At 45.5% G+C, this 18173-nt stretch overlaps 1 protein-coding gene across 1 annotated transcript in view; it reads right to left on the reverse strand.

Annotated features, from left to right (window-relative positions):
* Positions 1–7207: 7207 nt before the first annotated feature.
* Positions 7208–18173, reverse strand: part of LOC134375483 (rho GTPase-activating protein 20-like) — a 97838-nt gene continuing 86872 nt past the window's right edge. The window contains exons 15-18 of the mRNA XM_063093943.1: positions 17397–17511; positions 16125–16274; positions 10306–10724; positions 7208–9150 (exon numbers count right to left, since the gene is read on the reverse strand). Coding sequence (XP_062950013.1) covers positions 7903–9150; positions 10306–10724; positions 16125–16274; positions 17397–17511 — 1932 coding nt within the window. The 3' untranslated portion in view covers positions 7208–7902. The remainder of the gene's footprint in view (positions 9151–10305; positions 10725–16124; positions 16275–17396; positions 17512–18173) is intronic.

The following is an 18173-nucleotide window of genomic DNA, read 5'->3' on the forward strand; positions in this document are numbered from 1 at the left end:
GGGTAATAGTTTAACAATAGAGGCTGGTAACAAGCAAAGGGAAATTCCATGATGCAATTTGCAAAGGGTTAAGTCAATCCACCAACAAAAGCTTGACTTAGCAAACATTGTTTTTCCCTATAGCAGGTTCCCAGTATCTTTACATATTAATCAGTAACTTGTCTGTCCTTGAGCCAGCAACCTTGCTGTGTTACAATTTTTTTTATCTTATAACAGAGACTTTTAGCCTGGGGAAATTTTCCTGTCTTTTGCAAGGTTGACATTTTTATATGAACTTTTAAGAAGTTAGGCTAAACCTGAAACTGCAGGGCTCTGGAGGCCCTGTGAAATACATTTGCTTCATAAATATTGGTATACTGCACAGATAATAATAACAAACCCACCTTATAGAATTAGGGGGAGGAAAATGAGAAAATAAGTATAAAACATTTGTATATTATTTTGATAAGGCTGCCATAATAAATTAGCACAAATGGAGTGGCTAAAAATAATTATTCTCTCTCTTTTCTCAAGTCCTGAAATTAAAAATCAAGGTGTTAGAAGGGTTGGCTCCCTCTGGAGTCTGTGAGGAAAAATCCACCCAATACCTCTATCCTGCTTCAGATGGCTGCTGGCAACACCTAGCTTTCATTGGCTTATGGAAGCATAACTCCATATTGCTTCTGTCTTCACATCTTCCTGGTGTCTGTGTCTCAAATTTGCCTCATCTTTATCCTATAAGAGCACTATTCATAGGATTTAGGTCCCACTCTACATCCAGGATAATCTCCTCTGGAGATTTTGAAATTTATTTCATCTGCAAAGTCTCTATTCCAAAACAATGGGGTGGACACTATTCAACTTACTGAAATTTAGGAAAAATGCCTAGCTAATAAAAGTACTACATAACAAACACAACTGTACTTTCATTTCCATTGCTTTACATGCATCATCACAAACTTTAGAATTGGAAAGACTGATTTTTCTTACCTAGATTCAGAATCCAAATATTCCACATCTATGTCATTGTTATATAATTCCCCCCATTTCTGAGTTAGAATACATCTTATTATACTTCTAATAATAACTTACAAAATATTGAAGGTTTAAAGCAAAGAACATTTTCCCCTGAGCAATTTGAAAGATGTGATCATAAACACAATACGTTTGATTCAAACACAACTTGGCTTCAATTCTTTTTTTCCTTTCTCATATAAATGTTACTTTTATCTGAATTATTCTCTCTGTTCCATTTTGCTATAATTTTTCTAGGGACTTTGATTTTAAAAAATCAGAAACAAATTAGTTTAAGAATTCAATAACTTAATTTCACTCTCTCTTCAATCCTCCTCACTTCATTTATTTAAAAGGCTTGTTCTTTCGTAACTCTTATTTTTAAAAGATTTTTATTTTGGAATAATCTTCAAAATCCGTTTTCACATCAAAGTATAATATCTGGGCTATTTTTATTCCCTGTTTCTACCTCAAATATGGACTTGAATAATACAATTAATTTTTCAGAATATTATAATCTATAATTTTCTGGCACATTCATTATTATTTCTCTGACTTTATTATAAAGAAGTTCTTTGCTCTTCTGAAGAATATTTTTTAATGTCATTCAAAGGCTATATCCTTTCATATTCTACTGAAAATTTCAAATAGTTCTCAAAAATACTCTTCTCGGATATTCAGAAGCTCATTTTCAGAAGTTCATCTTCCTTTTTGCTCTTAAGTCTGATATTCTCTTTCCCTTCTTTTGCTTCTTTTTTTTCCCTTTCCTCCCTGAAGGCTCCTTGTTATATTCCTCTTATTCATCTGCTATTCAGGCAAGATCTGGTTTTATTTGTACACAATTTGGCTTATATGAGGCTTTGTTTTAGAGTAGAAGATTATCTTTAAAATATCATTGAAGGAGTTATGAGAATTTGGGGAGTGATCTGGGGAAACATGTGCCAGAGATATTATACTAGAAAAGCCAAGGTTGGTAAGAAGATTGTAGCCATCAGATCTGCCATGTGTTCAAGATCCAGTAAGTGACAGGTATTTTGGAGGAATTTTCTGGAGGAGGGAAAACTTTCACTGAGGCTTATGCATGAGGAACAGTTAACTATAGATCATTTGCAATTTTATTTGGTTTTCATTAAATATTTTCTGTTTGAAAGAAGAAATATCAATCACTACAGAAAGCTTTCACTCTCGTACACAGGGTCTTGAATAATCTATATGTCAGTCATTTACTACAGGCTCACAGTCCACCCATAAAAGCAGGAACTCTTAGACTTGTCTCATTCTGTTTCCAGCTTCTCAACTGCACCTTCAGTCATGGTCATTTGGATTGCACTTAGAAAGTGGTCACATTCAGAACTGTAGAGTGAAAGTCCTTCCCCATTTAGCCATTTTTTTCTCATTTTCCATCCCCAGGACCTTTTTGTTATCTTAAGTTTCTTGAGTGAGTGCCCTGGCATTTGTCTTATTCAGTTCTGTTTCAGATAGGCTCTGGTGAGATCTGGCAGAAGACAGGCTGGGTGGGCTGGGGATGAGGATTTTAACTATTTAAAATGAAGCATATGGAAATTCAGAAATAAAGCAATTTTTTTTTCTTAAAGGTAAATTAATTATACAAGGGACATCACAAGTGGGGTGTGATTTTTCTCATTCATCTCAATGAAGACGGGTAATTTTCATTTTATTTCTCCTCAGAAACATAGAACTACATGTACTATAGAAATCTCAAAAAATTTACCTGCTCAGTCTTGAGAGTGAAGAAGTTTGAGCTCCTGCTGAGTTCCCTACATCACTGGAAGCTTATAAGTGGCTCAAAGGCCTGGAAATGGCTTTGCCTAGAAACCAAAACCGCTGGTCCCAAGAGGACATCCTGACGCTACTAGAATGCATGGAGAATAACCTGCCATCTGATGACAACCAGCACTTCAAGATAACCCAGTTGGTTCTGGACTGGGAAAAAATAGCTTTTAAAGACTTTTCTGGAGAAATGGGCAAAATTCAAATGCTTAGAAATTTGTCAGAATTTGAGAAAGTCCTGCACTTTAAAAGAATTAGTCCTAGAAGCTAAGAAATGTATTAATAATTCATTAAAAAAAAGGAGGAAAAACAGGGACTCCTCTAAGAAGCAAGCCCTTGACTGCTCACTTTTCAGTACTCCCAAATGTACTCTGAGCTCAGTTCTGCAAGCTGACCAAAGTCCTGTCAAAGAGTTCCCAATACAAACTGAAATATATTCAAGATTTATAGGAGAAACAGGAGTTTGAGGAAAAACTGGCTCAACTCACTGAAGACCACCCTGATATAGCCCAGAACTCTAAGAATATGCTATCCCTAAAAGGCACTTAACCAAAGCTCAGAAGTTCTAGGAATGTGTATGAACCAAAAGGTCCTTTTCAGAAAATTATGACTTTTCCAATAAGATGTGATTCCATAGAGAACCCAAGAAGTCCCCCATGAATGGATACCACATGTCCTACCAGGATTTGTGCCTGAGTATAGAGTTGAACTATGTACCCTTTTATGCATATGGTGGAGATGAGCAAACTTGGGCAGTGCATCCCACAGAGCCTGAAGGAACATTTTAAGAGCCAGTTTGAGGAGCTGCAGAAATAGCACATGGTGGACCTGGACCTCTGCTTCAGAGGTTTGTCTCAAGAGGAATATTCTGCATGAAAAGTGTCTTTTTCTACTAAGCATAAGAACAGATCCAAGACAGGACGCTTGAACCCCAAGTTGGGATGGACAGATCTGCAGTCTCCATCAGCACAGTCCTGCAAGGAGGGCTTACAGAAGTGCAGGCTCCAGGGGCAGATTCATCAGAGACTTTTTGGGTCAACTCTCATCCCTCATAGGGATCAGAAGAGAATAAGAAGGAAGGTGGGAAAGAGGACAAAGGACGAACTCCTCAGACACCAGCAGTGGGGATGAAGATGAAGATCATGGGTCTGAGGCTCCAGCTTATCTTCCTCAGGGGACACCTCAGACTCAGACTCCACCTGAGCTTTAGTGTATGCACAAAGGGTTGAACAGAGAGCTTTCCAGCAAAAGCCCAGGGCATCCATGTGAAAGGGAGAGGACCTCCTCCTGCCCATTTTTACTTCCCTGCTTTATTCCTTCCTTCTCCTCTTCCATACAAAGTAGAACAGGTTGGGAAAAAGGGAACTTGAAGCAGTACTCTCTATATCAGGTCCATAAACATGGGAGGAGGCAGCCCTCCTGAGAGAATATAAGTTTGAGCCATTATCCCCCCGCACCACCCAATACCACCCCCAGAGTAACTTCACACAATTAAGGCTCTTTGGATAAACAATGAGATGATTGGATTGGGGGGGCCACATTGGATTAAACCAAATATTCCTGAAGCAAGAAACTTTGCATTCCTGATTTTCTACCTGCCAGAGGTGGTAGGACACCTATTACCCTGTGACTCCTCCCTTCTCTGTGGAACTGTCCTTTGGAACTCCTGCACTGAATCCAGGGTGGGGAATATTTGAGAGGTAAGGTAGGTGCCTCGAGAAAATTGCTGGAATCCTGATTAATTTTCTCTACTCCCTGAAGTAAGGAGTTGGCTATTCCCACAAGTGGGAGTGGGCAGAATCATGTAGGCAGCAATATTTCTATATGTGTATATATGTGTTAGCTCCCAATGAGACTTCTCACTAACTTCAAAGAAATGAGTATTAAAAAATACTTACCTATACTAATTTAATGAACTCCTCCGTAGTATCAGTGCTTTATGACTTTGGGTACTACCTCTTTTGTAGTGTCTGCATTTATTCTGGGCAGAAGCTCCAAATCCTTCCTATTGCTCCAGGGCAAGTGAATCTCACACTTAGCATTGAGGATAGATAAAGGAATACATAGGTAGACACAAAGACAACTAAAAAGATATAGAGATAGATACGTATACTACTCTGTTTTGTCTGTCTGTGGCATTGCTTTAATTATGTTCGTTACCTGTTGTGCTTGAAATTCTTAAAGCTACTGCCTTCTCTTTCTTTTTCCTCTGTTTTCATACTTCGTTCTCGTGAATATTTCATAACAAAAGTAGTGGTATCCTTTTTTTTTTTTTTTTTTGTCTTTTTGTGACCGGTAAGGGGGATTGCAACCCTTGGCTTGGTGTCACCCACACCGCGCTCAGCCAGTGAGCACATCGGCCATTCCTATATACGATCCGAACCCGCGGCACGAGTGCCGCTGCGCTCCCAAGCGCTGCACTCTCCCGAGTGCGCCACGGGGCTGGCCCAGTGGTATCCTTTTTATATCTACTGTTCCAAGTGTTTACTTTGTTCCTAGATATTTTGGTGAATCATAGTGTTTTTCTCAGTTTCAGAAAACAATGGCAATGTTTATAATCTTTATATCTCAATTTTCTTTCTCTTTTCAAATTGTTCTGGATTCTCCAAACACATGTTAAATAATGGCATTGATACTGACTTTTAGACTAATGAGTAGAGAACTTGTAACCATGAAAATCATGCTAATATACACATTAAAATAAATTATAACATTATAAGAAAGTGCCTGTTTACTAATACTAATTTGCCTTAATGTATATTTTGTATCAACCTATCATCTATTAATGCAACTTTTCCTTAGTGTATTAGTCAAGTTTCTCCAGAGAAAAAGCACTGAGAGATTTTATAATTTTATATGTTGTGTATACTTGTATACATAATATGATTTATAATAAGGAATTGGCTCACAACATTATGGAGACTAAGTCGTCTCACGATCTGCCATCTGCAAGCTGGAGGCCCCGGAAAATGCCAGTCATGAAACTTAGTCTGAATAGGAAGGGCTGACACGTAGGGAAGCAGGTAGTGTAAATCCCAGTGTAAGAACAGAAGATGAGGTGAATGTCCCAGTCCACCTGGAAGGCAGGAAAAGAAGGGGCGAATTCTTCGTTCCTCAGCCTTTTGCTCTATTTAAGCCCTCCATAAACTGGATGATGCCCACCCATATAGGGGAAGGCAACTTATATTACTGAATCTACTGATTCAAATGCTAATCTTGTCTTGAAACACCCTCATGGACATACTCAAAAATAATATTTAATTTGGGCACCCCATGGCAAATCAAATTGAAATATAAAATTAACCATCATACTTAGTACAGGCAATTGAAATAATGAATTACTTAATATTAAGTCCTCAATACATTCCATAATTAAACTCATTTGTTTATGCTGTAGAGAAAATATTCCTTTCTTAGGTCAGGAATATTATCTATGTAAGGCTTCCAGATATATTAAGTTGGCTACTTTCATTTTTCATGATCAAGATTTGTTTTTCCCAGAGTAATAAAATCTGAGGTGGGGAGGGGACGGTATACTTACTAAATATTATATTAAAGTGCATGGCCTTTCCACTCTCCTCCCCAGAAAATGTAGTTAGGGGAGAACTTGAGGATAATCACTCACTGAACTGTTCCAAACACACAGACACTGAGACTAGACTGGATTAACATTTACTGTTTTGGTTTGCAGAAAATCAGAAAAACTGAATAGTAAATATGCAAGAGCTCACCTAGGTGCTGTAATGTGCCTGGCACCATGAAAGACCAGAGCAAGGGTAGATAACCTTTTTTTACCAGTGTTAATTGAGCTAGGGTCTTCGAGGAACTAGTAGGTAGAAGAGAAGAAATGAGATGGCAGAGTTATACAGTTCATACATTTAATGTTTATTGGCTGTCATTCATCAGGGTTTGCTTTTCGTCAAGTACAATAAACTCCTTGTTTCCTCAACTTGGCCTACTCAGTTTCCTTTCCTGCTTTCTATTTTGTGGTGATCTGTGTTCTCACCATAGTCATTTCCCTTTGTAGCATGAACTCTTCATGCCCCATGCTTCTATCATTCCTATAGTGACAAATCCCAGATTGAAGTACAGTCCATTTATCTACGGAAATTCAGATAAACCAATTTTCTCATCGAGATCTCCATCACAGAATTCATCCTACTTTTAAAACCTGATGCATCCTTGGCAATGAACCCACCAATTGCCCACCAACACAGTGAAGGTGACCTATCCTCTCAACACATAATCAGCAGGTGAGCCCCAGAAGGATGGCATAGAACTGCCAGGCTGTAGTAGGGTTTTAATAAAATTTCTTGATAATTACATTTTCTTCAGGTTTTGCTAGTTGTTACATACAGAAGATAGATTAGTGAAAGAGAAAATATAACTGCTGACAAATATTTTGACATCTAAAGAAAACAGGAAATAAGACATAAAGATCTTCAAAAGTTTTTTCTTAATTATATATATAGTGCAGGCTCAAATACATTTTTATGGTTTCTTTTACTAAAACCAATGTTTAAAACCCATTTTGAGTTTTTACTGAATAAACTGGCAGGAAAGTAAAATACAGGCATTTAGGATTCAGAAATGACTAATACTTTTACTGCCTTTAAAGTCTTATAGGCAGTTTCAGTAGTATGCTAAATTAAGTATATGCTTTTATTATCTTTAAATTTGGGGGAATTTATCAATTTTTATAAGAATTCCAGATGGCTGACACATTCAATTTATTTGGAAGATCCTGTTGTAGGTTGTGTAGCTTGTTTCCCTCTTTGACCTTAAACTTGCAAAATTAGCTTTAAAGACATAATTCTTTTTGCCTCAAAACCAGCAGATACCATAAGTCACATTTGCCACTAGGTAACAGTAAGGTATAGCTCAGGCTAAAAGTAAGATGACTGATTTAAATGGGGCTCTGCTTGTGATTTTACATCATGCATTTTCAAATTCATGAAAGTATTAGCAATAATTCATAAGTATTAGCAATAATTATCCTTATGCTACCTATCCCAGATATCTTGTACAAAGGGGTCATAATAACTATCATCTTCATATTATTAGCCCAGTTCTTGTTCTCGTAGATGTTGGATCCTCATTGTGGTTAAATGTCTTTGGTTAAATGTTTGGGCTGGCCATATCCTCCATTCTCTGATAGCCGGCTGAGGCTCTTCCCCAACGCAGAACTCTAGAAAAGCCCTCACCTACAAGCTTGACTTCCTTGTGGGACTTCATACACAGTTTGAGTGCGCTGTCTACTAGGCTGAATGGAGAGCTGCTGTGTCTCTCTGATTCCTGGGAGGGAGAAGAATTATATGAATGGGTTGTCTGCACAGTACCAAGTCCTTCCACTGCCTTCATGGGCATGTCTTTCTGTCTCTCTTCCAGTGAGTTGGCTTCTGCAACACCAGAAGCATGAGGAGGTGGCTCTGAAAGTCCTTTTAGAGAACCTATTTTATTTTCCTCTGGCCTGGCTGCCTTTGCTTTCGTTTTGAGGGACCAGTTTCTCAAACTGGCTATACCATTTCTCAACCATGTGTTGAGGTGAAGAGTTATAGAACGCATTCGTGAATGCCACCCTACACTATCCTTATTTGTATTGACGAGGTGGCTGCTGCCCTGCCCTGATGACGGACCAGGCATTCCAGAAATGAAGTTGGAACTGCTAAAGTCAGAAGAAAGCTCTCCCTGTTTTCTTTGAGCCTGAAAATTGCAATCTATTGGAGAGGGAGTTTCAGTGGGTGTAAACACGGAATGTTCAGAAATCTGAGAAAAAGGACTGTCCTGACAGCTCGCTGATGAGCCAGATGCGGAAGTGCCTGGGGAGGATAAGCTGGAACAGCTAGTCTTTGGGCAAAGGCTTAATCTTTGGGGTAAAACCTTCTCAGAGTTTTGGTTTGTGGCACTACTCTTGCCCAACTCAATCCCCATGACCAAACTCTGATTAATAAGCTTTTGACCCTCCATTTGCAAAGACTTATGCTGTTTGAGATAATCCTCCTCTCCCTGCAAGAGACCAGCTTCACAGCTGGTTTTATGTTGTTTCTTTGAATCAATCAACCTGAGATACATCAGTTTGCAGTGCTGGTTATCTATGTTGGGCTCTGAGCAGTGCCAGTGTGTCCTTGAACTCTTGAGGGTACCTGTTGTGTGTGGCAGGGAGTATCCCGATGTATCTTCATCAAAGGGCTGGTTCCTGGAATGATCTTGTGAGGACATATGACGATATGATGCCACAGAAAAGGACACTGGCTTGGACTTAGGGAAAAGTTTTTCATGATTTCCTTCAGTACCAGACATGCTTTTCTTCTTAATGTTTTGATTGGTGGCATTTTTCTTGCTGACATTAGTGCTTGTGACTGAGCTCTGTTTAAAACATATCTTGGACTTAGGGAAAAGTTTTTCATGATTTCCTTCAGTACCAGACATGCTTTTCTTCTTAATGTTTTGATTGGTGGCATTTTTCTTGCTGACATTAGTGCTTGTGACTGAACTCTGTTTAAAACATATCTTGGACTTAGGGAAAAGTTTTTCATGATTTCCTTCAGTACCAGACATGCTTTTCTTCTTAATGTTTTGATTGGTGGCATTTTCCTTGCTGACATTAGTGCTTGTGACTGAACTCTGTTTAAAACATATCTTGGACTTAGGGAAAAGTTTTTCATGATTTCCTTCAGTACCAGACATGCTTTTCTTCTTAATGTTTTGATTGGTGGCATTTTTTTTGCTGACATTAGTGCTTGTGACTGAACTCTGTTTAAAACATATCTTGGACTTAGGGAAAAGTTTTTCATGATTTGCTTCAGTACCAGACATGCTTTTCTTCTTAATGTTTTGATTGGTGGCATTTTCCTTGCTGACATTAGTGCTTGTGACTGAACTCTGTTTAAAACATATCTTGGACTTAGGGAAAAGTTTTTCATGATTTGCTTCAGTACCAGACATGCTTTTCTTCTTAATGTTTTGATTGGTGGCATTTTCCTTGCTGACATTAGTGCTTGTGACTGAACTCTGTTTAAAACATATCTTGGACTTAGGGAAAATTTTTTCATGATTTCCTTCAGTACCAGACATGCTTTTCTTCTTAATGTTTTGATTGGTGGCATTTTCCTTGCTGACATTAGTGCTTGTGACTGAACTCTGTTTAAAACATATCTTGGACTTAGGGAAAAGTTTTTCATGATTTCCTTCAGTACCAGACATGCTTTTCTTCTTAATGTTTTGATTGGTGGCATTTTCCTTGCTGACATTAGTGCTTGTGACTGAACTCTGTTTAAAACATATCTTGGACTTAGGGAAAAGTTTTTCATGATTTCCTTCAGTACCAGACATGCTTTTCTTCTTAATGTTTTGATTGGTGGCATTTTTTTTGCTGACATTAGTGCTTGTGACTGAACTCTGTTTAAAACATATCTTGGACTTAGAGAAAAGTTTTTCATGATTTGCTTCAGTACCAGACATGCTTTTCTTCTTAATGTTTTGATTGGTGGCATTTTCCTTGCTGACATTAGTGCTTGTGACTGAACTCTGTTTAAAACATGTCTTATCCCCTTCCTGGAGAGATTGATTCTGCTTCAGATAATCCTCATCTTTTTGAGAGAAAATTGCAACATGGCTGGACTTGCGTAACTTTTTCTGATAAAACTCCTTGAGAGAGGAAAGCTTAGAATCTAGATAGTTGGTGCAGGGCTTCGAGCAGCGCCGGAGTCGACTCAGGGTTTTTGGAGCTTCTGTTGCATCTGAGGACAGGTAGCTGGGTGAGCACAAGTCAGATGGGGCACTGAAATGCTCCTGCAGTGGAAGGGCCTCTCTGTACATCACTATAGCAGTCATCAGCTTGGATTCAAGAGGCTGGTTCCTTTGAATGTCTTCATCTTTAGACTGGTCTAAGTCAAAGTCACTCAGGGTTAAAAAGCCTTCAACCTCAGGCTGGTCAAGGTCTTCCGTCTCAGGCTGCTCGAGGACATCAGCCTCAAGCTGGTCAGGGCCTTCGACCTGAGGCTGGTCAGGGTCCTCGGCCTCAGGCTGGTCAAGGCCTTTGACCTCAGGCTGGTCAAGGCCTTCGACCTCAGGCTGGTCAAGGCCTTCCACTTCAGGCTGGTCAAGGCCTTCGGCCTCAGGCTGGTCAAGGTCTTCCATCTCAGGCTGGTCAAGGCCTTTGACCTCAGGCTGGTAATGGTCTTCCATCTCAGGCTGGTCAAGGCTTTCGACCTCAGGCTGGTCCAGGCCTTCCGCCTCAGGCTGATCAAGGTTTTCAGCCTCAGCCTGGTCAGGGCCTTCGGCCTCAGGCTGGTCAGGGCCTTCGACCTGAGGCTGGTCAAGGCCGTCCGCCTCAGACTGGTCAGTGCCTTCGGCCTCAGGCTGCTCAGTGCCTTTGGCCTCAGGCTGGTCAAGGCCTTTGGCCTGCGGATGGTCAGGGCCTTCGACCTCAGGCTGGTCAGGGTCTTCCATCTCAGGCTGGTCAAGGCCTTCCATCTCAGGCTGGTCAAGGCCTTCAGCCTCAGGCTCGTCAAGGCCTTCGACCTGAGACTGGTCAAGGCCTTCGGCCTCAGGATGGTCAAGGCCATCGGCCTCAGGCTGGTCAAGGTCTTTGACCTCAAGCAGGTCAGGGTCTTCTATCTCAGGCTGGTCAAGGCCTTTGGCCTCAGGCTGGTCAGGGCTTTCGGCCTCAGGCTCGTCAAGGCCTTCGACCTCAGGCTGGTCAAGGCCGTCCTCCTCAGGCTGCTCAAGGCCTTCGACCTCAGGCTGGTCAGGGTCTTCCATCTCAGCCTGGTCAAGGCCTTCAGCCTCAGGCTTGTCGAGGCTTTCGGCCTCAGACTGGTCAGGGCCATCCACCTGAGGCTGGTCAGGGCCTTCAACCTCAGGCTGGTCAGGGTCTTCGGCCTGAGGCTGGTCAGGGTCTTTGACCTCAAGCTGGTCAGGGTCTTCTATCTCAGGCTGGTCAAGGCCTTTGGCCTCAGGCAGGTCAGGGCTTTCGGCCTCAGGCTGGTCAGGGTCTTCGGCCTCAGGCTGGTCAAGGCCTTCCAGCTCAGGCTGGTCAAGGCCTTCCGCCTCAGGCTGGTCAGGGCCTTCGACCTGAGGCTGGTCAGAGTCTTCGGCCTGAGGCTGGTCAGGGCCTTCAGCCAGAGGCTGGTCAGGGTTTTCGACCTCAAGCTGGTCAAGGTCTTCGATCTCAGGCTGCTCAAGGCCTTCGGCCTCAGGCTGCTCAAGGCCTTCGGCCTCAGGCTGCTCAAGGCCTTCGGCCTCAGGCTGGTAAGGGCTTTCGGCCTCAGACTGTTCAGGGCCTTTGGCCTGAGGCTGGTCAGGGCCTTCAACCTGAGGCTGGTAAGGGCCTTCGGCCTCTGGCTGGTCAAGGCCTTTGGCATCAGGCTGGTCAAGGTCTCCCATCTCAGGCTGGTCAAGGACTTCGACCTCAGGCTTGTCAAGGCCTTCCATCTCAGGCTGGTCAAGGCCTTCGGCCACAGGCTGGTCAAGGGTATCCACCTCAGGCTCATCAAGGCCTTCGACCTCAGGCTGGTCAAGGCCGTCCTCCTCAGGCTGGTCAAGGCCTTCGGCCTGAGGCTGGTCAGGGTCTTCGGCCTGAGGCTGGTCAAGGCCTTCCATCTCAGGCTGCTCAATGCCTTCGGCCTCAGGCTGGTCAGAGCCTACAACCTGAGGCTGTTCAGGGCCTTCGGCCTGAGGCTGGTCAGGGCCTTCAAACTGAGGCTGTTCAGGGCCTTCGGCCTCAGGCTGGTCAGGGCCTTCGGCCTCAGGCTGGTCAAGGTCTTCCATCTCAGGCTGGTCAAGGCCTTCGACCTCAGGCTGTTCAAGGCCATCGGCCTCAGGCTGGTCAAGGCCTTCCGCTTCAGGCTGGTCAAGGCCTTCCATTACAGGCAGGTCAAAGACTTCAGCCTCAGGCTGGTGAAGGCCTTTGACCTGAGGCTGGTAAAGGCCTTCGGCCTCAGGCTGGTCAGGGTCTTCCATCTCAGGCTGGTCAAGGCCTTTGGCCTCAGGCTGGTAAAGGTCTTCCATCTCAGGCTGGTCTAGGCCTTCAACCTCAGGCTGGTCAAGGCCTTCCGCCTCAGGCTGGTCAAGGCTTTTGGCCTCAGCCTGGTCAGGGCCTGCGGCCTCAGGCTGGTCAGGGCCTTCGACCTGAGGCTGGTCGGTGCCTTCAGCCTGAGGCTGGTCAGGGTCTTCGGCCTGAGGCTGGTCAGGGTTTTCGACCTCAACCTGGTCAGGGTCTTCGATCTCAGGCTGCTCAAGGCCTTCGGCCTCAGGCTGGTCAAGGCTATCCGCCTCAGGCTGCTCAAGGCCTTCGGCCTCAGGCTGGTCAAGGCTATCCGCCTCAGGCTGCTCAAGGCCTTCGGCCTCAGGCTGGTAAGGGCTTTCGGCCTCAGGCTGGTCAGAGCCTTCGACCTGAGGCTGTTCATGGCCTTCGGCCTGAGGCTGGTCAGGGCCTTCGACCTGAGACTGGTCAGCGCCTTCGGCCTCAGGCAGGTCAGGGCCTTCGGCCTCAGGCTGGTCAAGGCCTTCGGCCTCTGGCTGGTCAAGGCCTTCAGCCTCAGGCTGGTCAAGGTCTTCCATCTCAGGCTGGTCAAGGCCTTCGGCCTCAGGCTGGTCAAGGCTATCCGCCTCAGGCTGGTCAAGGCCTTTGACCTCGGGCTGGTCAAGGCCATCCACTTCAGGCTGGTCAAGGCCTTCGGCCTGAGGCTGGTCAGGGTCTTCGACCTCAAGCTGGTCAGGGTCTTCAATCTCAGGCTGCTCAAGTCCTTCGGCCTCAGGCTGGTCAGAGCCTTCGACCTGAGGCTGTTCAGGGCCTACGGCCTGAGGCTGGTCAGGGCCTTCGAACTGAGGCTGTTCAGGGCCTTCGGCCTGAGGCTGCTCAGGGCCTTCGGCCTCAGGGTGGTCAAGGCCATCGGCCTCCGGCTGGTCAAGGCCTTCCGCCTCAGGCTGGTCACGGCCTTCGGCCTGAGGCTGGTCAGGGTCTTCCATCTCACGCTGTTCAGGGCCTTCCATCTCAGGCTGATCAAGGTCTTCCATCTCAGGCTGGTCAAGGCCTTCGCCCTCAGGCTGGTCAAGGCCTTCGACCTCAGGCTGGTCAAGGCCTTCCGCCTCAGGCTGGTCACGGCCTTCGGCCTGATGCTGGTCAGGGTCTTCCATCTCATGCTGGTCAGGGCCTTCCATCTCAGGCTGGTCAAGGCCTTCCGCCTCAGGCTGGTCAAGGCTTTCGGCCTCAGGCTGGTCAAGGCCGTTCGCCTGAGGCTGGTCAGGGCCTTCGACCTCAGGCTGGTCAGGGTGTTCCATCTCAGGCTGGTCAAGGCCATCAGCCTCAAGCTGGTCAGGGCCTTTGACCTGAGGCTGGTCTAGTTCCTCGGCCTCAGGCTGGTCAAGGCCTTTGACCTCAGGCTGGTCAAGGCCTTCCATTTCAGGCTGGTCAGGGACTTCAGCCTCAGGCTTGTGAAGGCCTTCGGACTCAGGCTGGTCAGGGTCTTCCATCTCAGGCTGGTCAAGGCCTTCAACTTCAGGCTGGTCAAGGCCTTCAACCTCAGTCTGCTCAAGGCCTTCTGCCTCAGGCTGGTCAAGGATTTTGGCCTCAGCCTGGTCAGGGCCTTTGACCTGAGGCTGGTCAAGGCCGTCCGACGCAGGCTGGTCAGTGCCTTCGGCCTGAGGCTGGTCAGGGTCTTCGGCCTGCGGCTGTTCAGGGTCTTCGACCTCAGGCTGGTCAGGGTCTTCCATCTCAGGCTGGTCAAGGCCTTCAACCTCAGGCTCGTCAAGGCCATTGACCTGAGACTGGTCAAGGCCTTCGGCCTCAGGATGGTCAAGGCCATCGGCCTCAGGCTGGTAAGGGCTTTCGGCCTCGGGCTGGTCAGGGCTTTCAGCCTCCGGCTGGTAAGGGCTTTCGGCCTCAGGCTGGTCAGGGCATTCAACCTGAGGCTGGTCAGGGCCTTCGGCCTCAGGCTGGTCAGGGCCGTCAACCTGAGGCTGGTCAGGGTCTTCGGCCTGAGGCTGGTCTGGGTCTTCGACCTCAAGCTGGTCAGGGTCTTCCATCTCAGGCTGCTCAAGGCCTTTGACCTCAGGCTGGTCAAGACCATTGGCCTCACGCCTGTCACGGTCTTCCATCTGAGGCTGGTCAAGGCCTTCGGCCTGAGGCTGGTCAGGGTCTTCGACCCCAAGCTGGTCAGGGTCTTCCATCTCAGGCTGGTAAGGGCTTTCAGCCTCAGGCTGGTCAGAGCCTTCGACCTGAGGCTGTTCAGGGCCTTCGGCCTGAGGCTGGTCAAGGCCATCCGCCTCAGGCTGGTCACGGCCTTCGACCTGAGGCTGGTCAGGGCCTGCGACCTGAGGCTGGTCAGGGCCATCGGCCTGAGGCTGGTCAGGGTCTTCGACCTCAGGCTGGTCAGGGTCTTCCATCTCAGGCTGGTCAAGGCCTTCGGCCTCAGGCTGGTCAGGGCCGTCCGTCTCAGGCTGGTCAGGGCCTTCGGCCTGAGGCTGGTCAGGGCCTTCGGCCTGAGGCTGGTCAGGGTCTTCCATCTCAGGCTGGTCAAGGCCTTCGGCCTCAGGCTGGTCAGGGCCGTCCGTCTCAGGCTGGTCAGGGCCTTCGACCTGAGGCTGGTCAGGGCCTTCGGCCTGAGGCTGGTCAGGGTCTTCCATCTCAGGCGGGTCAAGGCCTTCAGCCTCAGGCTGGTCAAGGTCTTCCGTCTCAGGCTGGTCACGGCCTTCGGTCTCAGGCTGGTCAGGGCAGTCCGCCTCAGGCTGGTAAGGGCCTTCGACCTGATGCTGGTCAGGGCCTTTGGCCTGAGGCTGGTCAGGGTCTTTGACCTCAGGCTCGTCAGGGTCTTTGGCCTGAGGCTGGTCAGGGTCTTCCATCTCAGGCTGGTCAAGCCCTTCAGCCTCAGGCTGGTCAGAGCCTTCGACCTGAGGCTGGTCAGGGCCTTCGGCCTGAGGCTGGTCAGGGTCTTCCATCTCAGGCGGGTCAAGGCCTTCAGCCTCAGGCTGGTCAAGGTCTTCTGTCTCAGGCTGGTCACGGCCTTCGGTCTCAGTCTGGTCAGGGCAGTCCGCCTCAGGCTGGTAAGGGCCTTCGACCTGATGCTGGTCAGGGCCTTTGGCCTGAGGCTGGTCAGGGTCTTCGACCTCAGGCTCGTCAGGGTCTTTGGCCTGAGGCTGGTCAGGGTCTTCCATCTCAGGCTGGTCAAGCCCTTCGGCCTCAGGCTGGTCAAGGCCTTCAACCTGAGGCTGGTCAAGGCTTTCCGCCCCAGGCTGGTCAAGGCCTTCAACCTCAGGCTGGTCAAGGTCTTCCATCTCAGGCTGGTCAAGGTCTTCAGCCTCAAGCTGGTCAAGGCCTTCGGCCTTAGGCTGGTCAAGACTATGGTCACTGAGGGTTAAGACAGAGTCCATCGTTCTGCTACTCTGGTCAAGTTTATTTGCCAAGTCACAACATGGAGCATCCACATCCCCATTTACTTCATTTTCCAAGCTGTCATGGGAAGAGTCACTTGGTTGGAAGCAAGAGATAGCTGTCAAAAAAAAAACCAGACCATGGTTAACATATTTACTTACCATAAATATAGCCCAAGCTGCCTTAAACACAAACTATGGTGCTTAGTTAAATTCTCTTTTCACATAGAGTGTTCAAATCTCTACTCTCAGGAAAGAAAGATTCTGTCACAATCTTCTCAATTGTTAGTGCAGAAGAAAAATAAACTGTTGGGGTATACTGTACTAAACTTATCTCAGTTCCTGACAAAACGTTTCTTAAGGTTTTCTCAAAACAGTGAAAATGTTATAAGACCATGAAAAGGTTAAAAAAAAAAACCCAAACCAAAACAACAGCATAAGGGAATTAATACTAGGTATACCCAGATTCCAAATAATACTGCCTTCAACATGGATTGTTGGTGTTTATACATGATTAACTGTAGTCTTGGGGAAACCATTTACTAACCCTATTAGTTCCTCTTTTACAAAGTTCTTTAATATCCATTACCTTAGTTAACCTTTACAATAATCATTAACTTAGATTTTATTGTTTTCCACATTTTACAGATGAAGATACTGATGTTCAGTGGCATAGAATAATTGGTCAAGGATGACATAACTGGCAGTAGAGGAATTCTGGAAGGTTGTATGTCTTTGAATTCAGCACTTCCCCCACAAAATGATGCTAGTTTTCAAACTGTTTCATAGCACACTAGAATCCTGAGGTGTCTCGGGGACCAGTAAGAGGAAGGAGAAAAAGGAAAACAAGAATAAAAAACAGGTCTGCCTCTACTGCCTCTGGGCCTTCTACCCTAGTTTTAACAACAGCAATTATATTATATATAGTAGGATTCTTCATAAAGTTTTACTAAAAAAAAAAAAAAAGCTTCAAACTATAATGCCACAGCACGCTGCCATTAAACATTTCTTGAAGGCTGGGACCTCATCTTACACATTTCTTAACCCCACCACACTGCTAATATACCCTGACCTATATAGCAGGACTTCTAAGGAAGGAACAGAGGCCCTGGGCCCCACTGACCCAGGTCAGAGGCCTCTTTCACCTCAGCTGCTGTGGGCTTCTGGGCAACCACTGACCCAGCATCTTCACAGACAAAATCTCTCTTTCTCACAAAAACCAACCCAATTATTCACAATACCTGAGGCATTCTGTCTAGTGTCACATCTCACTGAAGTCTCTCCTAAGAGGGAAGTAATTTCTTCACCAAATATCGTGCAGCAATTTTCAATCAGAAACTGTACAAGCAGGGGAACCTGTAAAAAAGGGAGAATGAACTGCTACTTTTCATATAACGTGTTTATAAATCACATTTAATGTGAATCTTGATTTTAACAAAAAATACTAAAGTATCCTGAGAAATTTATATGCTTTAAAAGTATACAAAATTTTCCCCTAAAAAATACTTTCAAGAGAAGTTTGGACATAGAACTTAATTTTAATCAGTGGCCTAAAATTATTTGTGTACTTGGCTTAATGCTAACATTTTATACCAATAGCTCTGTTTGTAAAATTAGGATAATTTCAAGTATTCTCTATAGGGTGTTTGGGATGAAGAAATATATTTTGTTATTAAAATTTGTAAAGTATTATTACAAGATAAAGACTTATGCAAAGTACTTCTTGTGTAAAGGACAGCTTGTCCTAAGCTTGGGAAGAGGGCTCCTCTGTGGGTATATTGTGAAGGACAGAGACAGCTAGAAAGAAAATTTGTGTTTTTCCTGACTAGTGTCTACCTATGCACTTGTCTGACTAGCTTATCCACTGTTGCCTTCCATAATCTTCCTAACTGAAAGTGCTTGTGGGGGTAAGAGTTTACTAGGGGGCTTTGTGCATCCACTGAGATGTACTGGAACCTTTCTGTAGTTTCTTACCCCAGTAGCTGAGGCCAAGGGGCAGGAGGAATGTTGGGAGGAAA

This window comes from Cynocephalus volans, chromosome 4 (assembly GCF_027409185.1).
Source record: "Cynocephalus volans isolate mCynVol1 chromosome 4, mCynVol1.pri, whole genome shotgun sequence".
Classification (NCBI taxonomy): domain Eukaryota; kingdom Metazoa; phylum Chordata; class Mammalia; order Dermoptera; family Cynocephalidae; genus Cynocephalus; species Cynocephalus volans.